Raw genomic sequence first — 20,839 nt, 5'->3', positions numbered from 1 at the left:
AATGGTCAGATGACATAGAGCTCTTTGGCCACGCACACCAGTGGTGGGTTTGGCATTGAAAGAAGGATGCATATGCGGAAAAGAACCTCATACCTACTGTAAAATATGGTGGTGGATCATTGTTGTTATGGCGCTGTATTGCTTCCACTGGTCCTGGGGCCTTTGTTAGGTCAACGGCATCATGAACTTTACCAAGTACCAAAACATTTTAGCCAGAAACCTGGTTGGCTTTGCCAGGAGTTTGAAACTTGGCCGCAAGTGGATCGATCACCCAGCAAGACAATAACGCCAAGCAAGCACACATCAAAATCCACAAAGAAATGCTTAATTGAACACAAAATCAACATTTTGCAATGGCCATCTCAGTCTCCGGACTTGAACCCCATTGAAAACCTGTGGTTTGAATTGAAGAGGGCACTCCATAAGCACAGAAAGAAGGATATCAAGGATCTGGAAAGATTCTGTATGGAGGAATGGTCTAAGATCCCTCCCAATGTGTTCTCCAATCTCATAAAATATTTATTTTAAAAGGCTCAGTGCCATTATCTTCGCAAGGGGAGGGTGCCGGAGTATTCAAAACAGGGGTGCCAATAATTTGGACACCTATCTTTTTAATAAATATTTTATTACTAGCTAACCCTCTTGAGCCTATGCCTTGGGGGGATGTTCTACTAAGCTAACATGTGGAATTGTTTTCAGATGGTCATACCATGGATCATTTAGCTATTTTTAGACCCATATTTACCCCTTTGTTTTTGCCACATTCTACCCCTCATTCACTTTTGTTCATTTTCACCACCCATTAATGGGCTTGTGTGGGTCATGGAGCACAACATTTCCGTGTTCGTGTGAATCTCAGCTTTCGGTAGTGGGGTCCTAATAGATTCTAACTCACCGACCTCAGGCGACTCTCATGAAGATTGTGGGGGTCATAGAGCAAAACTTTTCGTGAAAAGTAACTTTTCAGGATCCTCTCATGTCAGACAAATTAAAGTGCTGACAAGCAAAGGTCTGGTCAACCCGCTATAAGGACATGTCTGGTTTTGGCTCATAAGTTAAAGACTAGCTGATAAACTAACATTTAAAACTCTGCGTCTACGTAAAAGTCAACAAAATATTTACAAAATTGGCAACAGAAGACTACAAAAGGAAATGGAGGTTGTGTCATAAATTATATACAAAGGCTTTGGTCTGTTTGTACAATCAAGAATGGTTAATTCAGACATGTATAGAGGCCTTGCGCTACTATGCATTGTTGCAGTGAAAGGTTTTAGTGGGACAGAATAAAGTAAAACTCTTAACTACAACTATAACAAAGAACTTGTACCCAATTTAATGAAATTACTTGAAGATGTGTATAAAACACACATAGAATATTCAGAGAAATATAAATGAAATTAACTTTATTATAGAAATTGTGTCCGGGAGACTGCTAGGGAAGACCAATACTTACATTTCGACATAACAAACTGAATTATATCGAAGACACAATCTACAGTTTTTAGCTACCAATTGTTTTTTTCACCTCTTTTTTTAGCGGTTAATGCTTTCCATTTACAATGATTCTGCCAGAAAGCTTTGGAAAAGAAAAGAACAGAGAAATGGGCTTCTCGTACCCAGCTGGTACCTGCTGGTCCAGCTCTGCCTTTGAATGATACAAACTTGTTTCACCAGAGTCCACATTCTGTACACAGACTGGGAGAGCTTCTTGATATACGTTGACAAAAACTATTAATGGCAGAAAATTCTTCACAAATGATCTTCTTTTCAGCAGAAGCAAGGAACAACTCAGTTTCACAGTCCATCCACGTTGTTGTTTTTTCATTATGACATACAAATGGCCATATACAAATACACCAAAAATGACATAAGTTGGAAACGGAGAACAGAGATATTTTTTCCACCCATTAAGGATGTTACACCGGGCACTTTACAGAAGTCCTTTCTCTTTTTTTCTTTTTCAAGTCTTTGCCTCCAAAGAATGATAGAGAATGGCACAATCCCAGTACAAAATAGTGTCTTTTAGAGTCTATTTTCTCTTGTCTGTAATTAAATACTGCTGGACAGCCTCTTCGTTCAAGACAATATCCGAGGAGTCACACGTTGACGGTAGTCGTGTCTCTACTGTAGCCTGGGCCAGTACTGGGACATGTCTGCTTCACTGCCTGGCACTTGGACAGGAACAGATACTCCAGGAGAGATGAGACCTGACACAACAAACACAGAGCGGTGGATCAGTTCAGGCACCATGTATGCCTACTCATGTTTGCAAATGGTGATTCATAATGTCTTGGATTTTTGTTTATTTTGTCATGACCCCGTTTCTCTGCTTACCTGTTGAGTTGCCTCCTGAGCCTGCCATTGACTGGCTGTTCATATGTGCCTGCATATGAGGAGGGGTGTACGTGTCGTAGCTCCGCCCGTTGACTGAGGGACTGGTGGGCAGCATGCAGGAGTAGGAGGTCTGGCTGGGCACAGGAGCCTGGGGGGGTAAACAGCACACATGACAGTCAGATTCACCTGTCACCTAGCAGCATCTCATATCTATGGTCCCAACAACTAAGGGATGGGCCACACTAAGCCATGGGAACGTAAATAATGCACTATCATATTTAGTTTACAAATTCAACATAGTATTTACTACAGCATTGCCAGTTCTTAGCATTCACTTGTGACGTGTATGTATACTTTGTATAGGTTTACATTTATTGTGGTAAATAACTTGGATGCTATGCAAAGTCATTAGAAAAAAAACACCAAAATGCTACATTTATTATTGTATCTGACGGTGATGTACTTACTTGCATAGGCAGGTTGTTGGCCATGGTGAAGCTTGGCATAGGTGGCAGGGCACTGTATGTGTTTGTAAGGGCTGTGTCTGGTCTTCCCAACATGGATCCTGACGAGAACGATACTGCAGGGGTAGGATATATACATTTATTTTAGAGACCAGTCAGCACCTGATTGCCATTTGCAACATTCATTTGCAGGAACATAGAATGGATTGTGTGGCACTCCTGACTATCACCCACATTTGTACACATTTTTGTTTTACATACTGATTAGGCTACAGTTCTTAAAAAAATCCCATAAATGGATCCTACAACAATAGATTAAGGTGGAATGCACATGATGTAATAAGACGTTTTGTTAAAGATAAAGATCACTGACTCCAACCTGGTGTCGTGGGCTGTGGGATGGGCTGGTAGACACTGGTGCTGAAACTGCTGCTGATAGGGATGTGACTGGAGGAGTTACTGGCTTGCCGCCTTTGATTCCGGAGTTTCTCCTCTCTCCTCCACTTTGCCCTTCTATTTGAAAACCACACCTGAAACCACATTCATGTTTCCATGATTAGTGTTGGATGGGTCACTTCTTTGAATGTGATTACAATGTCCCTAAATTCAAGGCGATATTAATAGGCAGAAGGAGAGGTCACTGTACTTGTATTCTGGCCTCTGGGAGGTCAATTTTTGCAGCAAGTCTTTCCCTTGCGAAAACATCTGGATAGTGAGTTCTTTCAAACTCTGAAAAAGAAATACATTATTTAGAACTAGAATGGAAGTAATTAAATGTGATATACATCAAATATGCCTCCAAAAGCATTCAGACTATTACAGTTGTGGGGGGAAAAATCTCATTTGCAGTGAAACCGTTCAAAGTACGCCAATGAAAACAGCAATCTGTGGTAATGTTCCAAATGAATAGGCCTAGTTATGAGTCAGTCTTGATGCCTTAATTATGCTTCAAATATACTAATTTAGTATCACCAGCTCATTAATGAGATTACTTTGTCCGACAGTTGGACGAGAACATGTGACAGTGGCGGTATAATTTACCTTTCTCAAGCGCTTCTATCTGTTCTTGTGTGAACGAAGTGCGGTTCCTTTGCAATTTTCTTTTCAGCTGAAGTCTCATTTGGGTCTCATCCGAGTCTTCTCCATTCGAACTTATTGAATTAGTGTTCTCACCTCCGCCGTCTGACGGTGGGCAACCATCTGAAAAATAAATAATAAATCAATCCATTCAAACTATCACTCTTTGTTCAGCTTTCATGCATAGCAAGAGGTGCACCTGTTGTTAGCGCAATTATTTCATTTTCTTGCATTGGAGTTTATTTTGCGTTGCATAGAGTTTAATGAGGCCTGTGAGGATATGCCCAAACCCCGCCTGTGCCTAAAACATGATCTTATAATATATGAAATGTTGAGACTTGTTGCGTTCTCTGCTTCTTCCAACTGATATTGACTGGGTTTGACAATTCATTGTGTTATTTTGACCAGATATTATTAGTTACATCAGGCTATATAAAATGGCGATACAATGTTGTGGGAAATTCTTATTTTTGGCTTAGTTCTTTAATGACCATGTAGCAATACTTCTGGTGATGAAATATAAGACAACATGGTAGAACCTATTTAGATTCCAGGAAATGCTTTAAAATCCAAACTTTCCTTTTTAAAATGTCCACATGGGCGTTTGTACACCCGTTGAAATAAACCACAACACTTGAATTAAACCCGTTTTTCACGACCAGGCGATACCAGGAGAGTAAGGGGAACTATTAAATTCATGGTCTGTGAAGGGTGTTGGCAAACTTTCATGGGTAGAATTTTGAGGACACAATTGGAGGCCACAAAAGGATTCTCTCCAGGCTCGCAGTGCCCCTCATTGTATGGAGGATTCCAGTCAACAGACTTTTCAGCTCAGTATGTTAACCTTTATGCACTACTATCATTAATCACTGTCTCCTAAGATGCCCTGTTCAACGCCAGTTCAGATTTATGGCTTCTTTAGGCCATGGAGAAAAAAAAGAAAAAAAAATGCACACATTGAATGAGACATCTCTATGCTCAGACAGTGTTTGTTACATAAAGGCGACAGAGAAACCAACTGTGAGTTGAGGGGCCTCAGTCAGTGGCGTTGTTAGACACTTTATTCAGCATACTTGTTATCCATTACATTATGCCTACGTAGCAAACGTTATACCTATTTATGTAGGCCTAGATACATCTGCTTTGGCAGTTTATTGTGTGACTGATTACCATTTCACAGTTCGTGTTTTTTTTTCTACATGCACGGGCAGGTTGCTCAGTATACCTATTCTTAAGCCGTATTGGTATGCTCAATAATATAGGTGCGGATATGTTTGAACGACTATATATCAGCAGAGACCCATCATCATATGTGGGTAGCTTTGTTCACTCTGCTCTGAAGTTATGCCGATGCTTGTCTGACAGATGTGTTGTTTCAAAACCAAATGCATTATTCAGAACAAGGTGTTTTATTACATTATTATAAACATACGCGAAGATTAAAGTTATCCCTTTTAAATGTCCCTGTTGTGTCCAAAAAGAAAGATTATCAGTGACCGGTGCGCTATGGTTTTGGAGCTAATCCGTCAAAAAAAAAGGAGTGAATGTGCGTTCTATTATCCCTCAGTCAGACCAACTGTCGCTAGATTTTGGGATTTGTTTTCATTAATAAAAGGCGCTGGGAAATAAAACCATTCCTTAGTATCACGTGTCGCAATCAGTCAGGCGTAAAACAAGCCAAAAGATAGAGAACCAACTGCGGCATCTTTCAGCAATAGAAACCAAAAACATTCTGGGACCCCCTGAAAGAGAAAGTGTCTAAAACCCATAGACAGCTTTAGCCCTCTATAAAGAAAAAAAGATAAGAAAAACTGTCACGTTGATCTCTAAAAACACGAAATCGCAAACGAGAGCTTTCACCCTCTCCTTATGAAAGAGTTGTCTCTCTTTGGGCCCTGTCACTCTGATGAATCCACTATTTTATTCACTGTTGCGTGGCGTTTATCAGATTGAGACCATATTTCTCCCCCTCTGAGACCTCACCCTGCCGTATGCTTCCGGAGTAATGGATTCTTAATTTCCCTGAAATCGCACTCCATGGAAGTATAGACACTTATGGCAGAACATAAGTGAACATACGATGTTGGTATAGCTGGCTGAGGTGTTCACACAAACATTTTGGGCATATTTTGAATAGACAGGATAACAGAGATACATTCAAAGTACAAACAACAACAGCAGAAGCACTTCTTATCATCGTTATTATTATATAACAGCCTTGATAGTCTATAATTAGATAATTATGATACTATTATACTTATTTTTTTATTTCACCTTTATTTAACTAGGTAATTCAGTTAAGAACAAATTATTATTTACAATGACGGCCTAACGGGGAACAGTGGGTTAATTTGCCTTGCTCAGGGGCAGAACGACGGCTTTTTACCTGGTCAGCTCTGGGATTCGATCCAGCAACCTTTCGGTTACAGACCTAACGCTCTAACCACCCCAAATCAATAATAATAATACTTAATAATAATAATAATAATTGCTATAAAAATATATATGTGTTACTATTGGCACTTGGTCACCTTTCACCTTAATTTATTTATTTGTTGGGGATTCCTCATTCGAGACAGGTGTAGTTAACAACAACAACAAAAACGCAGATATTATGAAGGACAAAAAAACGGTTATTTGTATTTCAATAGTGTCCATCCTTTATTGTTTAGTTCTCTTAAAACTGACGTGTCTAATTGGCAAGTGGTGCCATATCGTGTCCATGGGTCTCCCGTGGAACATTTCTACAGCTGTCTCCTCAAACTAGACGCTTATTCATGTCGCCTTAATGAGAAACAAAACGTTCTCTAATGAGCAATTACATAGCGACAGAACTGTTCCCATAACAAATTCTTGAGTGTGACAGAAACATCCTTTGTACAGATAGGCCTACCGCACACTGCTTCACATTTGTTCATCTTAAAGCAGTTTGGATGGGGAAAATATGGACTCATTGACAAACTGCTCCAGAAATAGGCTTAGAGTATGGGCCTAGAAATGCATCAATCGTGCAGACTAAATCGTACAGACTAAATTGTGAAATGACAACCTTATTGTAAAAAAAAAAAATTGTCGAAAAACATGTCGAGAATTTGCAAGTTAATAATTAGTCGAATCATAGCAAGTAGCCTAATCTTTGAATCATTTTCGGGGCATGGCACAGGCCTATTTAACAGTTCCATGCATAGGTCAAATAAGACTAATAAAGCCGATGCATTAGTGACAAACAACATCAGCTGAACTTTGATATCCTCTAAGATTTTCCACAAAAAAAGTATATTCCCTGCTACTTTCAATAATGTAGCCTAATAAGGTTGTAACAATAAAATAAAAAGGAAATATTAGTTTGTTTATTTTTTTGTAATAATAATAATGATGGTAATATTAGGCCTGATATGATGATATACGACAACAACAACAACAATAATAATAATGATAATACAAAATTGCTAATAATTACACCTTTTCGTTATAAAATGACCTAATAAAGACATTCTCACTCCTCACGCCAAATCCAGTGATTTTCCTACCTGTGTTGGGCTGTCCTGGCACTGAGGTTCCGGGGTACCAGCCCGGCCGGGTTCCCCACGTCCCAGTCTGACCGTTCAGCATTCTCAACTTCTCATACATGCCATCTGCGCCCATCTGTTGCTTTTCGCTAGCCAGGTTGCGCAGTACTCTGTTTATCGATGACACCTGAAAGACAAACCCAAAATGCTTCACATTAATTAAAAGCGTTTCCCTTGGTTGTGACGGCACATTGGCTTGTAAAGTGATCTGTCACATAATTGCATGCATACCCTCACATTCACAATATGTATTTGGGTATGTACTCGGTATCAAAATGGGGAATAAACAAAATATCAACTAAATGTATGTCGTCAATCGCAATGCGTAATTGTTCTGAAACAGGTGCATAATCATAACCAATATTAAGGTCAGTTGTTCATTGTAATTTAACTCAGTTCATTTTTAATTAGTATAAAATGGTATGAGTAGTAACTTACACTCAATGAACTTACACTGGGTATATTATCGTTTGTGCAGACCCCCTCTGAAAGCAGTCTGTCACGAATTTCCCACGCGAAGATTGACGGGCACTCCCTCTTGTATATGGCAATTTTTCCGACCACCTCGGGAGTTGCTACTCTTGGTTTGCTACCCCCGATCGCCCTTGGTCTGATGGAGCCAGTTTCATAGTATCTGCCCAGAATCTTACTCACACAGCCGTTTGACACCTAAATAGAAAACAATAGACACAAATCACATACATTATTCAAGACTAATGTGTAATATATGTGTATACTACAAACATTGTTACGCTTACGTTTTCATTGTCCAGCACTTGGACTTTTGCATCACCATGGGTCTATAACACAAGAAATATACCTTGAATGGTATACGGTAATTTTACTTGCACTTTGTTGAAATGCATCTGATAGTGGATCTCTACTTTGGATGGATATGTTTGCAGGTTGTGTCCTAACATATCCTGGCATCACCACAAACCACAATTCGTAATTCACCATCCAAAATCAAAACTGCAACTTAAAACGGTTTGAAATAACAATAGTTGGTTGTGCATTTAGTTGTATGTTCCAAATACAAATTACACAAGGCAAATGTTATTCTAAAGCGTTTTACTATGCAGACAGAGAGAAGAATGCAGTGTTATCACCTGCAGAATCCTGGATATATCGCACGGCCGCGCGCCACTGTGAGCAAGCTCGACTATTTTCTGTCTGGTTGAGTCGGGCAGGGGTCTGCCGTTGACGAACACTCCGCCAAGCTGATTCACTCCGCTGTGACCTGGGCAGAGACAGGGGTTGCACTCTCTTTAGTTAAGCCACGAATCAAGAGCTGTGATTAAAAACTGCTAGGCACTTCACTACAGATGTCTCCGATGCTAGCGGTTTAGTGGTTAACTATGCACAAATAAAAGTTATCAAGCAGAAACAAGAGACTAAACTAAACGGAACGTTCAGCACCAAACATAGAATAAATCACCCTGGACTTTGCATAGTGTGTAATTATTGCCATTGTTCATTTGTCAGATGTTTGAAATGCTTTCCGGATATGCACGCAATATCATTATTTTCTACAATATTGTTCTAATCACACATGCAGAACATTGATTAGCCTCAGCGGTGTTGTATGAGCTGGACCAAAACATATCTAGCCCACTGAGCCGAGATTTGCGCATCTTTGCAAAGCTTTAGCTCAAATAGCGTAATGCTATTTGCTGCACAGCATTATAAAGTAGTAATTACAGTATAATGTCAACACTTCAAACAAATCATCACCTAATCCTATGTATATCAACTTGATGTTTGTTACACTAGCCAAAACATCACAAACGCTCGTGTAAACAAGTACTTTCATGCGAGTCAATTAACAATATCCAGCTTAGGATAGCCCAGAAAACCAGACCAAACCTGAAGTCAAACGGAAAAGGAGCCTCCCTGTAGTCGCCTACGTCTGCTCTAGTTCTCCGCTCCCTTCCCTTCGAAGCCTCACGTTAAATTGACTCTAAGAGCACAAGCTCCTTAGCAATAAATAAGCTCCAAATATAGAAGAGTGGGAAAATATGATGAGCCTGGCTGACATTTGTCTTTAAAATAAAGCTAGCTGCACGTCAAGTTTGAGCTTAATTTCTAGAAATAGGCGGAAGTCGCCCTGGATCATGCATGGAAGGCTAATTGAAAAGATCAGTTGGAGCACTTGTGGCAGGCATGTCACTTTATGACACTGCTCTGCTTTTGAAAATCGCATCATCACGACAAATAGTAGCATGATAAAACGACCCTAGCTGTCTGCATTTGGATATCACTCAGACTAAATTGGACCCTACTCATTTACCCTTCAAGGGAAGCTTCATTTTATGGTAGCCAGGGGGCTGTGCGCGGGCACGAGGATGGGAGCGCGCGTCGCTCTTAATATATAAAAAGTGACATTCTTTTTTTTCAAGCAACAAAAAACAACACAGCCTATATTTACACTGTTTTTATGAGTCTGCTGGAGACTTTAGACTCCCTTGTTTTATATCTGTTTTGTTACTGTTTTCAAATACGAATTAAAAAATAGGTAGGCCCTACATCAATTATAATATTATATTAGGCCTTACAAATAGAACATTAGGCTACATGTGTTTGTGAATTTGTTGTCTACTGCCATAGGGCTAAAGTCACAAATTCTAGCCAAAATCAGGGTGGAAATATAGGCTATTTGCTTAGGGGTAGACTGCTTGCTGTAAGAGAAAATCCATCGCTATGTCATTTTTTTAGGTTAATTCCAGGATTAGATTAAATCAATTGTGTTTGTGCATTTGATAGGTCAGCAGGGAAAAGCATATTGAAGATTTATTGGATTTGAACACGCCTCCCGTATAGTGCTCAAATAAATCCACTTGATCACTGCCACACAGAGATAATAATATAAAAGTTTCACTAGAAAGGTTAGGCCTAATTCTTTATCATTATATAATTCCCAACGGTAAGTGCTGTCGATCTCGCCGGGTGGCAATGATTATGCGCCTTGTATTCTATTGCAAGTCAATTAATAGGAAAACATATGGCGTCAATTTGGACGCTCAGTTTCATATACACCCAGGAGTTATTAGCACAAAGCCTGCAGAGCCAGCCGCGACCTTCAGACAAACTAAAGGCCTCACCGGAATCATATCTGCTCAGCATTTCGCTCAAAAGACCACCCCATATAACATCACCATCACATTAAAATATGTAACAAGACATGAATAATGGCATACGCCTATACAATCTTGATTACAGGCTATAATATATAGCCTAGGCCTAATATTTTGGTAGCCAGTAGGCTCATTTAAAAGGTGAGGAACAGACACGATATGTCTGGTCTTTAGAAAAAAATCTCGAATAAAATTAATGAGCAAAGAAAAAACTCGTGCAGTTTATTGCGTTTATTTGAAGGCCTCAGATTTCTTTTTCAAATGTGAGAGGGAATATGGGACTTCACCTCACTGCTCAATTATTTCATATGCCCTACTTAAACTGACCTAGATTCAAATGCTTTGTTTGGTTGGAGGTCTTTCAAGTGTAGAGCGTCACATCTTCCATCTGATCCTACGTCTATAACGTAATACATTTTAGTCCTGACATGGAAATATACATGAGGTTCAAGGCTAAGCCAAGGCAATATAATGTATTGGCATAGATATGAAAGCACACTGCAGCACAAACGTGTCGTTCAGTTAAGAGAATGAGAGGTAAGCTATTCCACACACCTTCGTTACAGATGTCATACACCTCTTGTCCAGCATTAAGAAAGAAAATATATGTTTTTTATTGTCACTCTGCCCACCACACAACATGATTCATTATGAATTACTGAATAACATCTCAAATATGTCAAATCTGCTCTAACGTTTATAGGTCCAATGCATTCGTTAAAAAAACTCAACGTCTCATCAAAGCATACAATTGTAGCCCACACTGTGGTAATATAGAAGGGATAACCTCTTCATAAACATTACACATTCTCCATGAGATGAATGCAATGTCCGTTAGAGCATATAATGAACAACGTGAATTGGCATACCCCAACAGGCGTTTCTGAAATGCTATTTTATCATATCAAGAATAACCTTTCTTTCTTCCTGTGTGTGTGTGTGTGTGTGTGTGTGTGTGTCAAAACAACTGCATTGGAAGTTGTGCAATTGGCCAATAAATAAAATAATCTAGGCCTTTACTTCCTGCTAGCCCCTTCTCTGATATGACAGTACAGTTGCAGATGTAGGGCTCTATTTCAGTTCTTACACGTACAGGTTAGTGGAAGCATACTAGTCAAATTCCAATGACAGAATGACCACTGTGTGGAACAAAATATGAAAATAATTTCTAATTCATAAAATGTAAACAAGCCCAAAAGCAGTGGCCTTATTCTACACAAACATGCAAACCAACATCTTTCAGCATAAATGTCATGTGCCACCTGCCTCTTTCCAGCTCAAAGTATAAGTTACTCAGAAAAAAACACAACTTACTGTTTTGCATCATGGACGCAACGCCAGATTCCCACGTGGCCCGGTTATAGTATTCTATTAGTCATGGGAAAGGAATGACAATGATCAGTATTGGCATGCTGATAATAATAGACTAATACAATACAAAGGAGACATACACATCGCAGACATTGATTTGGTGCAATTAGAAAATTACGGCGGGCACTATTATTACTCATGAATGACTCAGGATGCATTAGGCTATTATCCATTCATATTTTATAATACGAGAGCACAATATCGTCTGTTGTTCTATATGTTTTGGAATATATATATTCAGTGTTTAAACTTGCCTGGAAACAGTGTGGACTGTCCGCTTAAAACAATTTAAAGACTCTCTCATCTGCTTCTCACTAGTTAATATATTCTCCCTAAGGACAAAGCAAAACATTTTATTAGTACACCTTAAGTTTCGTTTTTATAAAGTCAGACGTATTTTCCAACTCATTTCATGAGATGAATAGCATTGCAGTAATTTGAGAAAATGTTCAATATTATCTGCTTTAACTGTATTTTAGGTGTATTGAGAGTAGGCTACCTTTAATAAAGAAATACAATTAAGGATTTCTGAATAAATGTGCATATTAAGAGGTGCAACATTGTTCAGGGCTCTTCGTGTTAATATTACTGTTATTATATTGGCCATGAACATTTCAGTCCATCCCCTTTCCATACAATTAAAAACTTCAGTAATATACGTTTAGATGTCTTTAGATGTAGTCGTCTAGTGACATACGCCGTCTACCTCGGTTGGCTGCTCTGGAAAGTGAAATCGGGAAGGGGGTGAAGGCTCTCCAACAAAGCCTGCAGAATTTCAACAATGGCGTCCTTTCTGCTTCAACACCAGAATCCAGAGAGTATAACTGAGGCTCCCTAACTATATACCCAGCCTCGTACTAACCGTACCAATAACTCAGGAATACAAAGAGCTGAAGGGAGCAACCCCCTCCCACTGTGGCCATGCCCAGCACAACAACAAACCCCTCACACCGCCACAGTTCCACTGCTGCTTGCCGTGACCCGGTGCCCGTATCCCTCTGCTTTTTTTAGTTTTTTAATTTTTATAAATTAGAAACGCAATTTATTGTTATACATATCTGGAGATAATTGTGTTACTGGTGTTTGGTTAAGGTTTAAAATAATAATAATATTCAACAGCTCAGTCGGGTGCTCAATTGGAAAAAGACAATTGCCATAAAGAGCCCATTCAAAACATTTGCCGAAAAGGAGGCCACTAAGGAAATAGTCCAAGCTTTGATTTTCTCCCTTTTTGTCACCTCCTTTTTAAACAGGAGATGGACTGTATGTGTATTTACAGTGGACATCCACAAATAAATAGCCTATACATCCAAGATGTGCAGCACGTGTTATTCCTATGAATGGAGAATACTCGAAAGAAACTGTGTAAATTCAACTAAGACATCATTACAATTCACAATTAATAATCATTTAAAAAAATAATAATAATAATTACATGCGCTATTGGTTCAGTCATTGTAGATGTTTATAAGTAGATAGGTGTAGCTACAAAGATTTCTTTGCATTTTTCTCATGCTAATTGCTTTCAAATGTAATGATGCAATGGAAAGTGTTGGAAAAGCAAAGTAAAGGGTTCTGAGTTTATATTGATATTGATGTCTAAAATAATAAAATGTTTTAAGCATGAACTTAACCCGAAAGCAGCCTACTTGTAAATATAATTATTAGTGCTCTACACCTGCATTGCTTGCTGTTTGGGGTTTTAGACTGGATTTCTGTACAGCACTTTGAGATTTCAGCTGATGTAAGAAGGGCTGTATAAATACATTTGATTTGGATTTGATTTGATTTTTTCTTACTTCACACTAAGATGAGATGATGAAAACCCAATCATTTGCTTTTTGTTCAGGTCTAGCTACAATTATATCATTTATTTGATGCAGTCCGCAAAATACAAGGGCCTCATCTGTATTTTGCCCGTTTTAACCCACAACTACTGGAATTTCAATTGAACATGCTTCTTCAGACTTGTAAAGGCCTATATTATTCCCTTCATTTATATGCAGAACAACTCCATATAGCAACAATAACATAGCTACCATTAGACCAATAGCTACCATATTTTTTTTGCAATTAGAATAAAGCAATTGGCCTATTGTACTGGAAGAGTCAAAAGCGTAATGCATATCCCAATGTTATAAATAGCCCAATCAAAATGAACCTCTAATATAAACAAAGTTTTGATGTTGAGTTTTGTCTGTATTTTCTTCTACTTGTTTTATCTAGAGCATGTAAAAAGTAGCCTAATACGCACTCATTCTAATCATTATCATCATCATCATTATTTTGGATGGAAAAATAGCTACAGGCTAAGCTTAATCATGTATTATTTATTATGAGTGGATTTCTGAACTGTTTTCACATAGGCCTATATATCCTGCAAATGTGAAAACCACTTTACTATTTGTGTTGAGTAAGTAGGACTATTTCAATTGTAATTTAATACATGAAAAAGGGTTAGGGTTAACTTTTTCCTAAAGTTCACAGAGCATTTTTTTTGTGATGGTGCCCGGGTGAGTCTGACTGTATGATTCAACTTGACACCCTTGCTCATCGGATCATTGCGTCCCCATTCTCTGGACTGATTACTGGCATAACGTGACGTTTTACTCTTTCCTGTTATAAATAAGCATTAAGCTATCCGCAACCAACGACGGCATACAAGCAATACCAGAGTAAGAAAGAGGCGGACTGAAATGTTCCAATTAGGCTGCCACTAGTCTGTGTGCCGAAGTTCCTTCATCAAAGCCGACATAACCATCACTGAAAACTTGAGCCAATCGGATTCTCTTTCTAAATTACAACAAGAACTTGCAAGTTATTAACTTAATTGTAATTTGCCTTTTCAACACGTAGCCTTATTTTATGTTTCACTCTAAAATCGTGTAATGTGTAAGCTTGGTTGGGGTACGCATGGTTGGGTGAATAATGTGTGCTGTCTGAAATGTAGGTACTAAGTGCCAAGAAATCGGAGTTTACCTTTTTGAGGCATCCTGTGTACACTGCAGCCAAAGCCCTTGTTGATAAGTCTGAGCGCAAAAGAGACGGAGCCACAGTGCTGGATAGCACCGTCGAATAATTGTCCTTGTATATATTTTCCAAGTGATCTTGAATAGAGATGGAAATCCCTGTGAAGGAAGCAGATATTGACAATAAAATGGGATGTCAGGACTGCGCGAGACTGAAAATGTGCGCTCGTGAGAGAGAGAGAGAAAGAGAGAGAGAGGGAGAGAGAGAGAGGGAGAGAGTAGCGCACCTATGCTGATTGGTGATGGTACTAGTGTATTAATGTATGTGTTCCTGGTCTGTGCCTCGCCTCCACTCCTCTTCAGTGGCCCATTAGCAGTGCCTGACCTCTGTCATCATCTTCTAGCGAAACACTTCCTCCTACTTCGTGGTGCCAGAGCGGGAAACCGGGCAAAGCCAGAGCTTGCTTTTCAAACCCACTAATCACTCTGCACATGCACATTCATTTCTCCTTCTCTAACACACACACACACGCGCGCGCGCGTACACACACACGCACACACATACACGGAATATATCCTTTAAAAATGCTATTGGATGAGGGCAAGGGAGGGCAAGTGCAACTCACAGGGCTCCACGATCGTGGAACGCATACAATATTTCCTACACTAACCATGAACCTGAAGTTGCAAATGGACGTAAGGGCAGTGAACACATGCTGCGTGCCGACCTCAAACGGATCAACATGAACCATTTGCAGTCCATCTTCATTTTTTGATAGTTTACGACTGATAATTCACTGATAAAAACCAATAGAACACCGCTTTAACCATTTGCATAGTGTGATACGTTAACGTTTATTTATTTTAAACATCTAAAGGCTGAATTGAAAGATTCCGCTTACTGAATTATTCCAGTAAGGGATTTATTAGGCGGTAGCTTTTGAAAGCTTTGCATAGCCTACAATCTTTACGCAGCAGCCTAAAGGGCAGAGTGCAGTCACTGAAGCAAGCGCAAACCTGCACGTGTTGCTGTTGACTGACATCACATCTTGTAGATTTGGTTGTTTACCCCTAAATGACAAACAATATCTACCGACTAAATAAATATAATACCGAGGCTGATGATCTTTCTTAATTTTCTATGGATCAAATGATAGGCAGGACGCAGCGTCGAGGCTTCTAGATTATAGATAACACAGGACGTAAATATAACCAAATGTCTTTGCAGTCATGACCACACACCCGAACTACATTTGTAGAATGCCTGGCACTCCAAAGCAACCCCTCCTTGCCTGCATTTTAGGTTACAATTGGAGAACCAGTCTCGGCTAGGGGTGTTCCAATCATTTGTTCAAATGGAACAGATTCCGTGTCGTGGAATAAGAAACGAGGGGGGTTGTGGCGTGGTGGGGTAACCTAAAAGAGGGGTGAAAGTGTCGCAACGCGCAGACCATAAAATTAAGTCGTGGTCGTGGATGCGTACACTTGACTTCCTTTGAAATGTGAAAAGTGCTAAAAGTCAGAGCTCATCAATAAACTATCTTGAAACTGAATAAGAGTCCTGACAACCATTGCATTCCCAACTAAAGTACAATGCGGAGACAAACGACTCTGCCAAAGAGTTTGCATCGCAATGAAAGGGCGGATGAATGGGAGCGGGATAATGAGCTGCCGCGACCGTCATGCACTGTCATCTCTAGCCCTGTGGTGAAGTTCTGAAACTTCGTTTAATACTTTCACATAACTTCCATTCCACTCCTCTAAAATCCTTGCTGTGAATTCTTATTGTTGCCTAAACACTTTGGCACACACTGTGAAAAAATAGTCAATTATTTGAGTGAAATGTTTGTTTTCAGAAGTTGGCCCATCAAAACAGGTTTGTATAGATAGCAGAGCAAGATGCTACTTTCAGTAGGTTTCATGAATTATAGGCTACTCGTTCAATGTTGCATTGATTTGAAGGTTTGTGTGTAGTAAAATATGTGTTAATAGTTAAAGGTGGGCGTTTGAATAGGGTATTTTATTTGAATATTTCATGAAGCGTTCCGAGCATGCACCGCATAGGTCAAACATGTTATGTATGCAAATAAGTAAAACATGACTATGTCAAAGAATGTTGAAAATACAGTTATAATTGCTTTGATGCACATCTATGGACGAAAAGGCATCGTTACAAGTTTACCCTGAAACTGCAGTTGGCTGCAACAAAAGCCGTCTTTCATGTCCATAGACCCACTGAAGAACCATGCAGTGCACTGCTAACAACGTTTGCTATATTGTAATGTACAAACCCCAATTACTTCCTCTTCACTCAATTCAATGAGAAGATCCCAGATCAACCTGTTGTAACAATAGCACCAATGGATAATTGAATTATTTGGAAAGACGTAATCCGCCTTGTTCTTGTCTTGTGGTTGAGTTATCTTGTTACTTGACTGCGGATTGAATTGGTTGAAATCAACAAGTGTAAAAAAAAATAAAAAAATCTCAATGTAAATCCATTCATTGGAACAACTCAGCCGAGATTCACGAGTTGCAATTGCTATGTTGAAGACTATCAATTAGCCTAATGCCTTTCGGATAAGCAGAAAGTACTCTCTCAAGCCATGGGAGAAGACTGTAATCTTGTCGCTCCTTTTCCCTCGGGCAAAGTGGTCTTTGACGACCGCCTAAAAAGTTTTGAACAAAAAAAAATGATAAGGGGAGGTCGCACTGAATACGGCTGACGTCATCCTTGGGAACACAGTGACAGAGTGGGGAGGGAGGAAAGGAGAGAGAGAGAGAGAGAGAGAGAGAGAGAGAGAGAGAGCAAGAGACTTTAAAATATCAACCAAAGCGAATGTGTGTTGATATACCCATTGATTTACCAGAGGTTAATGAGAGGATCGGTTCTGGGAAACGTAAGATTATGAACATGAATATTATATTCAACAGCTAACTAGTAGTATGGCAATTGATCTTGGAGTATTACCGGTGACAAATTATAAATTGTATCTAAGCTATACTTGACAGAAATGATCTACTACCGAATGAATAAAAGTTGTGGAATAAAACCATGAATAACTAATTTGTGGAAGGAGGGGGGTAACACAATGTTTGCCATGGCTATACCTGGTCAGGCAATATGTGTTTATTAATTGTGATGCTGACCCATATTCAGAATTTGAAGTATAACCAAAGATTTTGTCATTTTTCAGGACATGGTTCATTGCCAGATTCTTTACTTCAAACACTTGTTAATCCTGACAGCAGGACTAACATATTCCTCGATAAATGCCACTAATTAGGGAGGTGTGGAAAGTGGCTCTCAATTTAGTCATGAGGTAAGCTTCAGTGTGCACTCACTGCCGTGTTGTTATACTCACATTATTTTACTAATTTACAAGAGCCTATCTAGGCAAATAATGCGATTATATCAACTATATAACCTAATAACACACACAAATGATTTGTATTAATTGTTATTATTTATATTATTAACACTTAATCATGTTTGCATAAAAAACGGTAGTTGCATTAAATCCATAAAAGGTTACGTTTACGTCCCTTATGTCCTATAGCTTGTTTAATTAAGCAATCTTTTTGGACAACTTTCCGTACTCTAGCATCACGTGAAGACTTACCTCGGGTTCAATAAACATGCTTCCTCGGAGCTCAGTGGGAACAATTAAGCATAGGGAAATGTGTTTGTAAACGGCTTTATTTAATAGCAAGGATCAATATATCCAAGCCACCACACCTGGAAAGCCATAGGCCTATAAAGAGTATTGGTTGACAGAGAAAGATGTATAAAGTCATACCTGATAGAAAATAAAGATCCACTTGCGTTTCCAGTCCGTGTTGATCATAAAACAGAAATAATAATGTATAGATTGTGATGTTTAGACTCCATGGTTTTCATTGTAACCTAGTGAATTGCAATTTATTTCCACGTCGATGAGAATATGAAATTACCATGTCGCTTCTACCACAAACTTTCGACTAATATCATCCACAACTTGGCAGTTATTGGCAGTAGTGCCGCTACACGTCACCTTGGACACCACTTATCACTCCGCTAACTAGGAAATCGCAGCGGGAGATATCCAAACCTACTTATTAATGATGGGCATTCCGAGTCTCTTCAGTGAGGCGGCTCATTTGTCTCGGTACAGCTAAAAGAGCCGTTAATTTGGCTCCAAACGGCTCTTCGTTCAGTTTCGCTTAAAAATGTAGGCTGTACTTAAAACCATGGAACAATATCAAATATCTAATGTAAAGCTTACAATATGCCTGCCATTATGTCAGATCGTGACATGTCAGTTGAAATACGTTTTTACGTTACCAAATTATTCGACGTCTGCAAAAAAAGAGAGAGAAAATGAACACATTGCAAAAATGTGTGTGGACGAGAAAATGACTCTTTCATCACTATCTATTCTTCCTGCAGTGAGGAATTACAATCTTCAGAGAACGTTTTTATAATTTATCTACAGATAGACCTAATCGTAGTCTGGAGCTCAAAAGGCAGTACTAACAGTATGCAAATCAGGGAGCAAATGAACGTCTCTTTCACAGATGTGATTCGGTTCCTGACATTCACCAAAAAGAGCCGTTCAAAAAGAGCCGTTCATTCACGAACGACCCACTTTAATAATAATAATATGAATAATAATATTAATATTATTAATACTACTATTAGGCCTACTACTATTACTACTAATCATCATCATAATAATTATAATGCTTTTTTGTATTGTTATTACTATTATTATGTTAACATAATAACAATAATGTTTTAAAAAATAAAATAAAAAATCCAAATATTTCCGTCAAAAATATAATTAAAAAGTTTGGGAAAACATTTGCTCATGCAGTGCACCATAAATGTACAGGGATCCAGTCTGGTGCTCACTCAAACTGAGAAAATTAAAAACAAAGGCCAACATTTACTATTAGCCTTGATTCTAGCCATGCAGATCGGTGGTAGCAATAACTAGGGGCCTACATCCCCAAGCATTTGTTTGCAGCGAAGCTGGTGGTAAAAGTCCAGGGACTGACCATGTTACCACATTACAGCTGTGAGTCGATAAAGGATTACCTCATGACAAAACTGGAATAACTGTCGGATGTTTTGATGGAATGAGGTATACTTGAAAATGATTGTGTTCAATTTGGATTTTCTTCTTTATAGACCTAGGTTAGATGTGCATCAAGAAGTCTGCCCATGTGGTTTGGGAGGGCTAATTTATAGGCCCATGCACTTGCAAAACTTGTTTTTTGATCAGATTGCTGTAGGCTAAGTAGCATACAATATAGCATGGGAGTCCATTTCGAGGATAGGCTATCAATTGTAAAAAGATAATCTGGCAATCAACTCTCCTGAGCTAATAGTCTACACTGGAAATGTGCAGTCTGCATGAGTTGATCATACATAGCACATGCCACCATTCAGTTATGACATTTATCATAAAATAGCAAGCAATTTATTTGAGGAAATACTGGTCTGGGAAAAATAACAATCTAAAGAAAGTATTTCATAGTTATTTTAAGGCCAATTGTAGGCAATTTGTGTATTTGTTCCTTTTCTATGTTTCTCTTCTCTGTGAAATATTCTAATAAATGTAGTGTTTCATTTGTTGTTCTGCGCGTCGTCCAGCCTTGACTGAAACATTAACTGCATTCCCTCGGGCCTCGGGGTGACTGGACCCAATTTGTTCAAAGTCGACAGGCACGTCCTGTAGGTTAGAAATGGTTTTGTCTCGACGTGACAAGGCTCAGTTCGATCTACAATGTAGCCTGTTTGAAAACGCACCCGGCAGAAAGACCCTCCATCATTAAACTGTCCCTCTTCTCTCACAGGACAACACGATTCTTTATGCGCACAAAAACATTATCAGAACATGCAGTTGTTGGTATTCCTACAACAAAACCCTTAATAA

The 20,839-nt window shown here is 39.0% G+C and overlaps 1 protein-coding gene across 44 annotated transcripts; it reads right to left on the bottom strand.

Annotated features, from left to right (window-relative positions):
- Positions 1–1,386: 1,386 nt before the first annotated feature.
- Positions 1,387–18,907, bottom strand: LOC110523948 (paired box protein Pax-6). Of its 44 annotated transcripts, XM_090183199.1 has the most exons (15): positions 15,206–15,296; positions 14,929–15,077; positions 12,204–12,281; positions 11,893–11,946; positions 11,134–11,157; positions 8,554–8,684; positions 8,203–8,244; positions 7,883–8,113; positions 7,406–7,571; positions 3,840–3,998; positions 3,445–3,527; positions 3,178–3,328; positions 2,802–2,914; positions 2,335–2,482; positions 1,387–2,207 (listed from the first exon to the last, which is right to left on the bottom strand). In XM_090183199.1, exons 4-15 carry the CDS (start codon positions 11,903–11,905, stop codon positions 2,122–2,124), a joined length of 1,347 nt encoding a protein of 448 aa, XP_090039325.1. In that variant the 5' UTR covers positions 11,906–11,946; positions 12,204–12,281; positions 14,929–15,077; positions 15,206–15,296; the 3' UTR covers positions 1,387–2,121. The 44 variants fall into 44 exon arrangements, with proteins under 44 accessions (XP_090039325.1, XP_090039339.1, XP_021458908.1 ...); XM_090183213.1 differs by lacking the exons at positions 8,203–8,244; positions 15,206–15,296 and adding an exon at positions 17,210–17,571 and having other exon boundaries at positions 7,898–8,113; XM_021603233.3 differs by lacking the exons at positions 11,134–11,157; positions 15,206–15,296 and adding an exon at positions 17,210–17,571 and having other exon boundaries at positions 3,172–3,328.
- Between the last annotated feature and the right edge of the window lie 1,932 nt (positions 18,908–20,839).

The sequence above is a fragment of the Oncorhynchus mykiss genome, chromosome 1 (assembly GCF_057628025.1).
Source record: "Oncorhynchus mykiss isolate SJ-2025 chromosome 1, ASM5762802v1, whole genome shotgun sequence".
NCBI lineage: Eukaryota > Metazoa > Chordata > Actinopteri > Salmoniformes > Salmonidae > Oncorhynchus > Oncorhynchus mykiss.
The sequence above is the reverse complement of the archived record's forward strand: the minus strand, read 5'-3'. Positions and strand labels throughout refer to the sequence as shown.

Excerpts from the sequence above, each read along its gene's own strand:
- LOC110523948 (XM_021603124.3), bottom strand. Across the intron at positions 8,114-8,202 it reads AAGTGCTGGACAATGAAAAC|GTGTCAAACGGCTGTGTGAG; the intron begins GTAAGCGTAACA and ends TTTTCTATTTAG. Across the intron at positions 2,483-2,801 it reads CCAACAACCTGCCTATGCAA|GCTCCTGTGCCCAGCCAGAC; the intron begins GTAAGTACATCA and ends TTACCCCCCCAG.